The sequence below is a fragment of the Neophocaena asiaeorientalis genome, unplaced genomic scaffold (assembly GCF_003031525.2).
Source record: "Neophocaena asiaeorientalis asiaeorientalis breed wild unplaced genomic scaffold, Neophocaena_asiaeorientalis_V1.1 scaffold155, whole genome shotgun sequence".
Taxonomy (NCBI): domain Eukaryota; kingdom Metazoa; phylum Chordata; class Mammalia; order Artiodactyla; family Phocoenidae; genus Neophocaena; species Neophocaena asiaeorientalis.
In genome coordinates, this window is record NW_020173040.1 from 7,519,520 (window position 1) to 7,532,409 (window position 12,890).

The 12,890-nt window shown below is 45.2% G+C and overlaps 1 protein-coding gene across 1 annotated transcript in view; it reads right to left on the minus strand.

Moving 5' to 3' along the window:
• The window catches only part of SH3GL3 (SH3 domain containing GRB2 like 3, endophilin A3), a 142,013-nt gene extending 132,520 nt beyond the window's left edge, over positions 1-9,493 (minus strand). The window contains exon 1 of the mRNA XM_024742815.1: positions 9,328-9,493. Coding sequence (XP_024598583.1) covers positions 9,328-9,372 — 45 coding nt within the window. The 5' untranslated portion in view covers positions 9,373-9,493. The remainder of the gene's footprint in view (positions 1-9,327) is intronic.
• Positions 9,494-12,890: the final 3,397 nt, after the last annotated feature.

Sequence of the window (12,890 nt, forward strand, 5' to 3'; positions counted from 1 at the left end):
AACCAAAAAAAAAAAAAAAATGACCTTCAACCTAAGTCATACCCTATAAAAAATTAATTCAAAATGGACAACAGGCTTAAATGTAAAACACAAAACCGTAGAACTTTTAGAAAAAAACATAGGAGAAAATCTTCAAGATCTTGGACTAGGCAGAGTTCTTAGATACCATAAACATGATCAATAAAAGGAGAAATTCTCAAACTGCATTTCATCAAAATTTTAAAGTTTTGCTCTGTGAAAGAAGATGAAAAGACAATCTACAGACTGGGAGAAAATATTTGCAAACTATACATCCAACAAAGGAGGATACCCTAGGATATTATAAAGAATTCTCACAAGTCAACAGTTAAAAAAAAGTTCCAATTTAAAAATGGGCTAAAGATGTGAACAGACATTTCACCTAAGAGGAGATACAGAAAGCAAATAAGTACATGAAGAGTTGTTAAACCATTAGCAATTAGTGAAATGCAAAGTAAAACACAATTACGTAACTCCATACATCTAATAGAATGGCTAGAATAAAAAATAGTGACAATAAATCCTAGAGACGATGTGGAAAAGTTGGAACCCTCATACATTACTGGTAGGAATATAAAATGATAGTCACTCTAGAAAAGAGGGAAAGTTTCCTAAAATACTAAACATGTAACTACCACGTGATCTAACAACTGCACTCCTAAGCATTCAACCCAGAGAAATGCAAAGTTATGTTCACATAAAAACCTGTACATAAATATTTATAGCAGCTTTATTCCTCATAGCCAAACTGGAAACAATCCCGATGTCCTTCAACAGGTAAATGGTTAAACAAACCGATATCTGTAATAAAAAGGAGAAAACTATTGGACTTCCCTGGTAGCACAGTGGTTAAGAATCCACCTGCCAATGCAGGGGCCACAGGTTCGAGCCCTGGTCTGGGAAGATCCCACAAGCCGCGGAGCAACTAAGCCTGTGTGCCACAACTACTGAGCCTGAGCTCTAGAGCCCGAGAGCCACAACTACTGAGCCCGCACGCCACAACTACTGAAGTCCTCGTGCCTAGAGCCCATGCTCCACAACAAGAGAAGCCACCGCAATGAGAAGCCTGTGCACCGCAACAAAGAGTAGCTCTCACTCACTGCAACTAGAGAAAGCCCGCGTGCAGCAATGATGACCCAACGCAGCCAAAAATTAAAAATAATAAATAAATTTATTTTTTTAAAAAAAGGAGCAACCTATTGATACATACAACAACCTGGAGGAACTTCTACAGTATTACGCTGAGATAAAAAATCCAAGCCAAAAGGTTACAGACTATATGGTTCCATTTATATAACACTTATGAAATGACAAAATTACAGAAAGGAGAACAAATTAGTGGTTGCCAGGCATTACAGAGCGGGTAGGGGCAGAAGAGGAGTGGGCAAGGCCATAAGAGGGCAACATTCATGATCCTTATGGTGATGAATCTGTTCTGTATTGTGTAAATAAATGAGCTCAGCAAGGTCACAGGTGTAAATTTAACAAAGCATGTACAGGACATGTATGCTAAAAACTACAAAATCCTGATGAAATAAATCAAAGAGCATAATACATGGAGAGATAGACCATATCCACGTATTAGATAATGTAAATGTAAATATCCTGGTTGTGATAATGTATTATAGTTTTGCAAGATGGAAAAATCTGGGCAAAGGGCATAAGGTATCTGCATTCTTTCTCACAATTGCATGTGAATCTGCAACTATCTCAAAATAAAAAAGTTTAATTTAAAAATACATGGGATTATAAAGGAAACCAATTGTACTGAACTCAGTCATCAAAATACCAAAATATTTATCATACAGTTTTTTAAAAGTTAAGCAGTGTGATAGAGAGGGCATAGGCCTATTTGAATTGGGTGGTCAGGGAAGACTTCTCTGGCAAAGTGGCCTGTAATCTGTGCTATGATCTAAATGACAATAAGGAAACACTTTGCAAAGATCTAGAGGAAAGGCATGCAAGGCAGAGGAAACAGCTCTGGCAAAGGCCCAACGAAAAGAAGACCTTAGCACATCAAAGGAACAAAGAGAGGCCAGCGTGGCTGAACAGCAGCAGGAGAGGGAAGGGAGAGGCCAAGTTATGTGAGGCTTCACAGGCCAGAGGAGGAAGTTGGGCTTTTATTCTAAAAGCAACTGGAAGCCACTGAAGCACTGAAGACTTGTAAGCAGTCTACATTACATTAACAGAATGACACAGTCTGAGATACATTTTTAGAAGAGCATTCAGGTCGCTGTGGGTAAATGAATTGTACCTGGTAGGAAGAAAGGTCTGGAAATTGGTAAGGAGGCTCCGGCAACCATGCAGGCAAGAGGTGATAGAACAAGGATAGTAGTAGCAGAGCCAGAAAGACGTAAAGTGAATGAGGGATACATTTTTAAAGTAGAACCAAGAGGAAGTACTTTCTGATGAATTAGAGATAAGAGAAAGAAAAAAATCAAAGATGAATCTTGTTTTTGTCTTATTTTACTTGAGCAGTTGAACAACTGACTGAAATAGAAACCACCAGCAGGAAAACAGGTTGGGGTGATGAAAAGTAAAGAGTTCAGGTTTGGACATCTTAAATTTGACAACCTTTTAAATATCCAAGAGGTGAGGTGATGTAGGCAGTTAGACTTATGAGTTTGTTATGGGTCTGTGTTCAGGAGGAGTGTCTGGGCTAGAAACATAATTTAGAGAGCAATGAACATATAGATCATGTATAATTCCATGAGGCTGGACAAAACACCTTGGCAGAGTGCAAGGCTAAGAAAAAGGGGAATTACTCCAAGCCAGAGCCCTGGGGCACTCTAGGACTTAAGTTTTCAAGGGGACGAGAAGGAGCCATTAAAGGAGATCTGAGGGAACGGGCACTGAAGCCAGAGGAAAACCACACAAGTGTAGAAGGAGTTGTAAGCAGAGAATGGTCCGCTGGGTCAAAGGCTGCTGAGAATCAGACGGGGAAGTGCCCATCCAGTTTGGCAACTTGGAGGTAGGTCAATCACCACCTAGGTAAGGTGGTCTCAGACAGATGGAGAGGAAAGTCAACTGGAATGGGTTGAGAAAAGAATGGGAGATGAGAAAGTAGAAACAGGGCAACAAAAAACTTTCTCAGTACATTTTGCTGGGAAGGGAAGAGAAGAAATAGGATGGAAGTGAAGCGGGATCTCGGACCAAGGAAGGATTTTTTTCCTTTCTTTTTTATCAGATAGGCGATACTGTTTTATCAGATAGGTGATAGTTAGGGGAACCACTGACTGAAACCGCCCACCCTGGCCAGGCCCAATAGTAACCACTTGCATGAGTTATCTTACAACAGGAGGTCCTGGTAAGGAACATGGAACTAACAAGCCACCACCAACTGGAAGAATCCAGGAAAGGTCAAAAGGAGAGAGGAGACACCAGTCCATATGTCCTACCAACCTCCCAGAAACCCCCTCGCAGGAATCTATCTTGGCTGAGCGATGCGCTCACCACCAGGAAGGACCCTGAGTCAGAATGATTGGCCAGAGACAACCCGGAAACTAACCCCATCACAATAAAACCTGAGATAGCAAGCCACGTGGCAGAGCAGTCCTCCAGGTTCTCTTACCCTCTGCTCTCCACCCAGGCGCCCCTTCCCAATAAAGTCTCCAGCTTTGTCAGCATGTGTGTCTCCTCCAACAATTCATTTCTGAGGGTTAGACAAGAGCCCACTCTCGGGCCCTGGAAGGGGTCGCCCTTCCTGCAACAGTACTAGAGAGCATTCCATATGCCGATGGAAATGATCCAGGAAAGAAGAAAATATAGTGCAGAAGAGAGATGCAACAGGAGCAAAATCCCTGAGAAAAGGAGAGGAGACAGGGTCCAAAGCAGAGTGCAGAGACCAGCCAGGTGTACCCTGTCCTTGTTACACTGGGAGAAACAGAAGAGCACCCACGCATTAGTTGACAGGTCCCTCCAGACTTCTGAACTGTGGCCCATAAGGAAGAAAGAACACAGACGTGGATGAGGAGATATGACTCAGATATCAGGTTCATGAGTAGGGAGTACCCAAGTCATCCAGCCTGAAATAGTAGCAGCTTCTACCACTGATGGATGATTCGATCAGGCAAAGCACTTGGTGACATCAGTGTTTGAGAAAGCTTTAGCCAATGCCGGTGGGAAAGACACCATCATCCAATGAAGTACAAAGTCAGAAGGAACAACACTGGGCTCAGGAAAGTCACTGCTGCTGGTGCTGTGGTAAAAACATGGGATGACCCTGGGAATTGCAAGGGAAGAGCTCATCCGGAAGGCATCTCACAGAAGAACTCCAAGAGTTAGAATTGCAACAATGCCTTCTCAATCATCCCCAGCGCTTCCTCCAGCACCTTCCCCCCAACTCAACACTTTCCCAGGTTTCTAGTGAAAAAGAAAATCTAGCTATCCACATTTGGCTGATGTAGACTCTCCAGAATAAATTCACTTATTATTTAGCCAAATAAAATCGTGTATCAGTTCTGTTTATCAGCAGTTTTATTTTCTGGGTAAAGCATGCCAATGATAGCGTCCCCCAAATACACATGATACACCCACACACACACTTAACGCTGGGAAATATAATTTATAGTCAGTTTGTTAGGAAAGTTGAAAAATGAATCTGAAAAGAATAGTACATACACACAAAAAAAATCCCTGCTTTTAAATGCATTTTTAATCAAATTCCAAGTGATAGCCTCAATTACAGTTACTTTAGAGAAAAGGCATCAGTGGTAAGAAATGCTTGGATTATACTGTGTTCTTCAGATATTAAAAAAAAAAAACTAATTTAGTTTGAGCATCTACTCTAGCACCCTGAGTTAAAAATATATGGATAACACATAGATTTATGGATTAATTTATCAAGCAGTCTATGTAGAAAGGAGCAAGCATGTTTTAGCTTAATACATTTTCTGATGCATCTAAGTAAAAAAAGTTAATCATTATGGATTTTGCAAAGTGCATTTTTCTTTATCTCTAATGAGAAAGTGAAACAAGAGACTGCATCCCTAGAGATTCTCATAATTTGCAAAGAATATCCTTCTCTGAAGTGTTTACCCCTAAAGGGTCAGCCTGTGCATTTAGTCATTACAGGGAGAATGTCTTGGCCCCTTATGACCACTCATCATTTTTCTGATTAATGCATCAAAAGAGAAGGGGGGGAAGGTTACAAAAAAAACTTTGTTAGGGGCTCCCCATTCCCTACTGTGTTCCTGGGTCACGTGATAGGGCACTGCTACATAAGGACAAAAAGAAGTAAATTTAACATGAAGCCCACAAGTGTCATCACCATCTTGTGTCATCACCAGCTGGTTAGTTAGGGGAGAGAAGAATAAGAGGAAAGAATAAAACTAGGCTTTCACGGGATGGGGAGTATAAGGCTCCTAGAAGTCCATAAAGGGAATAAATCTGGCTATTAGCATAGCGTCCAGGTCAGCGCAAGCACAGATGTGGCCTAAGCATCCTACACCAACAATAAATGCTGTCAAGAAAATTATGATGAAATAAACATAATTAATACAAATCAATGAGTGGTGACATATCATTATTGTAAGTTATATTTTTCTTGGTCAGGAACAATGCTTAACAAGAAACCACAATGCCATCTCTAAGCTATTGGTATTTATCTCTAATAACTCAAGCTGCATCCCTACCAGTAGAAAAGTAAACCACTCGATTAAGAACCCCTTTTCAGGGACTTGCCTGGTGGCGTAGTGGTTAAGAATCCACCTGCCAATGCAGGGGACACGGGTTAGAGCCCTGGTCCGGGAAGATCCCACATGCCGCGGAGCACTGAAGCCCGTGCACCACAACTACTGAGCCTGCGCTCTAGAGCCCATGCGCCACAACTACTGAGCTCGTGTGCCACAACTACTGAAGCTCGAGCACCTACAGCCCATGCTCCACAAGAAGAGAAGCCACCGCAATGAGAAGCCCGCACACTGCAATGAAGAGCAGCCCCCGCTTGCTGCTAGAGAAAGCCCACGTGCAGCAACGAAGACCCAATGCAGCCAAAAATAAATAAATAAATAAAATTTTAATTAAGAAAAAAGAAACCTTTTCAAGAGAAAAAAGGTATTTAATTACGATCTTGGGACACCTGGGTTATAATCCCAAATGCTGAAGGAAAGGATTAATTAAATCTCGTTATTAACTCAACTTGTACTCTTCTCATTTTACTTGATTTCCTCCCCTTTCCTGTTAGTCTCCACATGTTGCCAAAATGATGCAGAATCCCTGAGGTTTACAATTCTTCGTTCTCTGTAAAATAAGGGGATTTTTTTTTTCCTGCAGAGATAGGTAAGGTATCAAGAAAGAAGGATAGGTAACCAGGAAGTTATAAGCTATTTTACCTTGCCTATCATTGAGAAAAATCATCTCAATTTGTCATGGTACTGGTACCCTTATTTGTAAAAGGTCCACTTTATAATCTTTGTCTTTCTCTGAAATACTTTAAGTGAATTACTTAACAATTTCAGAACTGGGATATATTATATAGATACATATATAGATAGATATGTATTTTCTTTCTTTTTTTCTTTTTTTTTTTGTGGTACGCGGGCCTCTCACTGTTGTGGCCTCTCCAATTGCGGAGCACAGGCTCCGGAAGCACAGGCTCAGCGGCCATGGCTCACGGGCCCAGCCGCTCCGTGGCATGTGGGATCTTCCCGGACCGGGGCACGAACCCACGTCCCCTGCATCGGCAGGCGGACTCTCAACCACTGCGCCACCAGGGAAGCCCGATATGTATTTTCTTGAGATATAATTTATACCATACAATTCACAACTTAAAGTATACAATGCAATGGTTTTTAGTATATTCACAAAGTTGTGCAATCATCACCACAATCAATTTTAGAACAGAGACATGGCTTCTAAATCCTCTAATTCATTATACAGAGAGAAAACTGACTTCCAGATGGGTTAAGTCACATTCCCCAGGTCACAGAGCTAGTCAGTGGCAGAGCCAGTCCTGGATCCCTGGGAAGTATTAAGTCATTGACATCATCCAGACTCCCTTTCCCCTGCCTAGGAAAGTTCTTCATGAATTAAAAACTGCTGTGAAAATGTTGTCTGAGAAGAACATCTGGCATTTTTTTTTTTGGTGCTCCCTCTTATTATATTAAGCCTGGTCTAATTTCTCCACCAAATCTGTCATATTGCAAGATTTCTGAGAAAGACCCCCCAGAACAGATAAAAATGTATCTATTGGGCACTTTGACCACAAAATGAAGCCCAGAGAAAATCTGTGATGTCTTTCTTTTCAGATAAAGTCACAAAGGATTTCAGTTCACACAAAAAAAGGCTAAATTAGACCCTCTGCTCATTTCTTTTTTAATGGGCTGATTATGGGTAGTTAAACTAAATGACCTCATCACTAGCACATTATTTCACCAATGCCAATAACTTCCTGGGATTTCAACCATTCACTCTGGTTAGTGGTCAGAAACCAATTTCAATCATCCAAGAGCTGTGTCTTGCTCATCTCTGAGATTTGCTCCCATGAAGTCCATATCCAATAAAAGAGTATTTTTCAAAAAAGGTTAGTTCCTTGCCAGTGCTAAGTAAGCCAGCAAGTACGCTGACACTGCCCTGACCACAGCTGCACTCGCCTCCAGGCTGCCCACCCCTCAGTACTGAGCTCACAGCAGCACTTGCTGACTCTTCCCACCTTTAAATGCGCCCACCTCTCTAGGTTTCCATGGCACTCCTCTCTCCTGGGTTGTACTAGTTCTCTCTCTCCTTCCTGTGCTCCTCCACCCCAAAAGTTTCACTTATTTAATAAATATTTATTGAGTGGTTACTGTTTATCAAGTCCTGGCCTAAACATTGCCCCTAAATGTTGGTGCTCCCTTCAGTCTATGTGCAGCTCACTGTGCATTTTCTCACTTTTATTTGCACTTACATTTTTAAATCTCCATTTAGGCTAGAAATCCCCCCAAACTCTGTAGTTCCAATCTTGGCCTCACCCACTGGCTCCCAGGCCAATGACATCTGAATGTCTCACAAACCTCTCAAAGTGCCCAAACCCCACAGTGAATCCACCATCGCCCTGGTCACCTAATTGGCCCCTCATCCAGGACTCCTTATCACCCCAATAGTACTGTCCACCCCAATAGCACTGTCCACCCAGTGCCCCCAGCTGGAAACTGAGCACCACCCAGTTTATACATGGAAGGGATGCAAGTGAGGGAACAGCACTGAGACTGACAGAAGAGAATCCTCCAATTCCAGCTGCATTTCAGGGACCAATTTGTGGAAGAAGCAGGATGAGACCTGAAATGTGAATTCTGAATGAAATCTGTAGAACAGATCCAGCAGTGCAGGTGTGGGATAGATTTTACAATGTCAGCTCTGCCATAGCTAGAAGAAACTGAAATCTTAGAATACAAATTTGCTTGTCAACAGACACATACATATACACACACACACACACACACACACACACCCCAACTCCATGCCGCCCTGAGGGTTTTCCTGTTTCCTCCACTTAGAACTCCTATCCTTTCCACCCACACCCCCTACCACAATTCCTCCTCATACTTAATTCACAAATGACGCGACTCTTCCTCCGGGAAGCTCTCCCTGATGCCCCTACAGTATTATCTGGCATCCCCTGTGCGTGGAGGTGTGTCTAACACTATTTGTTTACGTGTCTGTCTCAGTGTCTCCCCACCAGACTGGCGGCTCTTTGCGAGCAGGAGCCTGGCGCCCAACCCCGGGCCGACACCAGGAAGACGGTGGGGAGAGGAAGGACTGCTGTGTAGCGTCCCAGCCCGGGAGCCGGACGCAGTAGGGCGGGGTCCATTTCGAGGCGCGCGCTGGGAGCGCTGCGGGACGCGCTGCGGGGCCCAGCCGAGCGCCAAGTACACAGCATCCCGGGATCCGCCGACGCCCGCGCGTCCGCCCCCAAGCGGCAGGACGTGCCCCGGGGACTCCCAACCAAACGGGAGGGAGGCCCGGCCGGCACCGCACTCTCTGCGCGGGTTCAGTAGAGGCACCAAGCGGAGCCTCCAGGCCTCGTGACGCCCACTCTCTCTCCTGTGCCCGAGACCCCGCGGCCCGCCACCTCTGTGCTCTCCTCCGCAGAACCTCTCAGAATTACGCTGGCTCGGGGTGGAGCTGGGGGCCGGGGGCTGGGAAGAAGGAGGCGCCAAGGAACGGAGGAGAGAGCAGGCGGCCCCTCACTCCACCCCCGCGCCCGCCTAGGCGGGAAGAAATGGAGCCCTAAGAGAGGCCCCTAAGGGCGCCAGAGCCCCAAAGGCCCCGGAGCCTCGAAGCGCCCGCAGCTCCCTAGTCCCCCTTCCTCTCGCCTCTGTGCCTCCCTACCTGGCTGGCTTTGTGGAACTGCTTCTTCAGCCCCGCCACCGACATCTCGACGGCGCCCGGCCGGGGCTGGATGGTCTCTGGGCTCTGCCGGGCCACGCGGCCGCGACACGCTGGGGAAGCGGGCGCCGGGGCCAGTCCCCGCGCGGCTGGGCTCCCCGGGCCAGCCTCCCACGGCCACGGCCACAGCCACAGCCGCTGTCACACTCGCACACACGCGCACACGCTGATGGCAACACTGCCTTCCAAAGCCCCTCCGCAGCCCATTGGCCAAGCCGCGGCGGTATGCAAATGAGGCCGCTGGGGCCGCCCACGCTTCATTGTTGCGTGGAGACCCGGGAAGACTGGAGCTGCTGGGAAAATGGGCCTGGGAGGCTGGGCGTGGGGATGTCCTGGGGTCCGGAGAGCAGAGCCACACAGGACTGCCTGCTGGGCGTTGGACGGGATGCATCTGGCATTATGATTGCCCTGGATGGGGAGAGAGAGAGATCACCTTTCTATGCTTCTGGGACTTGGTGCGAAACCTACTTTTGCTCATAGGCAATATCGCCTCCCTCAGGCGCATTTTCGGTAGGTTTCTGGTTTTTAAAAGCGACGCTCCGAAATACGCCTAAGTGGGGAGAAATGGAACGGGGCAGAGGACCTGCAGTAGGAGGAATTAGTCTGTGGGCGGCTGGTCTGTCTCTTCTTAACCCCACTCGGTACTCTGGGTACAATCTGGTCCTCTAGGAGCCCAAGAGTTATTGGGTAATTTGTTAAATACCGCGCTCGCCTCCATAGAGCGCTGAGCCCACTGTCAACTGTATTAAGAGCAGCTATCTCCAAGGAGCCTTAAACAGCTCGCTCTGTATCCAGGGGAATTCACCGGAGGACGAACCCAGCTCCCTCGGTAACTCCTACCAGTTGTGTCAGTTACAGAGTGTCCTTTTTCAGAGAGACCGGAGCGCCCATGTGCGCGGAGGTCCAGCCAGGGGTCTGGAGCATCCCACTGATCTTCGTGTCAGAGCTGTGCCCAACAGGTCAGCATCTAAGCGGAATCTGGCCTCCAAAAGTCCTTAGGGCTCCCGAAAGACCTAGAACCCACTCTTAGCAACGCTTAACACTGAAAGATACAACCCTCTTCCTCCTCCAGTCTTCACCTAAAAGAAAGAAGCTCCTTTCTCTGGACCCTCAACAGATCCCATCTGGGATGACCAAGAGCCCCGGTTTACACCTGTTCCCTGGCGTCCACTCCTGGCATCCTGAATTTCTCCAGGATAAAAGTCACATGGGCTCTCCTTTGCCATTAGCTCCCAACTCCCTTATCCCTGACTTCATCCTAGTGAGGATTGGGCTGGTAACTACATCTCCCTGTGCCTGTTTCCTCACTTTCCTTTTAGAGGGTGCAAACAGGAGCATTCTTCCTCTGATATGGGAGAAAACAATGAACTTAGTGAAGAAGATAAAGGCGGCCATCCAGAGGATTAATTAGTATGACTTGCATGAGTGCTGTGGGCTTGACTGGCCTACATACAGCTGCTATCAGCCACAGATAGGTAACTAGAAGGTATGAGGGTGGTAACAGCTAGGTCCAAATAGCACAGCAAGATGACCTGTCCACACAACAGGCTGAACCCCACCCAACAGCAGGCTCTGCCCCAGGGGAAATGCTACTAAGGTAGGGGTGGCTGGGGGCCAGGCCGTCTGGAAGGGGCTCACCTGCCTTCTTTCTCTGTGTCCAAGAGTAGTCTAAGTAGAACAGGTTTGAAGGGACTTCTCCCTAAACGAGTCTGACTGTGCCCTTTGGGAAAGGGGGTGATTTATTTAAAACTTTCTGGCCTTTTTTCCTTGATTGATAGCATATTCCAATTCAGTTAATTCTGGTAATTTATCTCTTCATTTCATCAAGTATAGAATTATAAGTGTATTCTCATCAATTTTTTAATGTCAGAATCGTTCATGTACGTTTTTCCTTCATAAAAGTATTTGTGGTTTTTCTTAATTTTTTCTGTGATAAGACTCAGAGGTTTGCCAATTTTGTTGGTCGTTTAAAACAGTTCTTGGGACTTCCCTGGAGGTTTAGTGGTTTAGACTCTGCGCTTCCACTGCAGGGGGCACAGGTTCCATCCCTGGTCAGGGAACTAAGATCCCGCATGCCACACAGTGCAGCCAAAATAAATATATAAATAATAAAATTCTTTTTTCATTTCTTGAGTTCATTCATCATTGCTATAGATTTTTTTTCTCTCATTAATTTCTATCTTTATTATACATTCCTTCCTTCTGTTTTGTTCAGGAGATTGAAGTTATTCACAACAGAAACTGATCCTAAGCTGGAAAAGAATGTATTGGAGAAGGATTATCAGGCAGCCCAGAGGTTCAGGGGATGTAGGGAACCAGGTAGAGGGGGATGAGCAGGAACTAGGAATCTGAGTGGTCAGATCTCCAGCATGTCCAGGGGCGCTTGTTGGGATGTGCTGGTTCCACCACATGTTCAGGCTGTGGCTACCAGAATGAAGGCTAAGCTGTTTCAGCTTCTTTCAGGCACTCACTCCAGATTCAAAGTTCCAGGGGGCAGCATCTGATGAGCTAAGTCTAGATGTTATGCCCTGGCTCTAGAGTCTAAGACCCACACCATGGTGTATTTCCCCAATATAGGAAGAAGCTTCAGATGCCAGGTAGCCAAAAAAGGTATCTACAAACAACAGCAACACAAATGCCCACGATTGTTTATCTGGGAACTCCTTAATCCTTTCAGTTGAATGTGTTTTGTTTATTTTTATACTTTCTTGTTTTATAATCAACACATGTAAAACTATGAATTTTCCTCCTGAGTACAGCTTTGGTTTCACACTTTGTTTTCATTATGTAGTATAGTTCTTCTGATTGTGTTTTAAATAAATTTTTAATTGCAATTATAAAGCGGAAATAACTCTTTGATCCAAATGTTATTCAAGACAATTTTTTAAATCTTTTCTAGGTGGTTTGATTTCTATTATTCATGATATATGAAATTTGAGACTTGTGGTACTATTGTCAAATAACACGTCTTGAAGGTTTTTTTTTTAACATAGTCTATTATGTTTCATCTTATAAATGTACCACAGAGGTTTGAAATAATGTGTATTCTCAGTTTCTAGGATACAGTTTTTCAGTTCATGGGTAACAGGAGCATGTGTTCTACCAAAGCTCCTAGCTCAGAGGGAGATTTCAAAGACGTGCTAGCTGGAGCCACATTGGCCAGTTCAAGGCTTGCCTTTTACATCACCATCACCCCTCCAGGACCCAAGGGCCCATAGCTCCTCGATCTGTTTAGGGAAAGAGTATACAAATGTCTTGGGCTATCTGACAGAGTTGTCTACCTGGTATGAAACGAATGGGAGAGTCCTGAAGCACAAACAAGCATCACCCTAAACTGAAGGATCTTTGGGCACTTGGTGGTCTTCAAGGTAAATGACAAGAGGGATGCTGTGGTTGTCTCTGGCACTCTGGACAGATGACCCATGTTCTGGCAGAGACTTGGGTGTTCTCCTATGTTCCTTTCTTTGTAGTCCTTGGCTCTCCCCTCCACTTTCCCTTCCCTGGTC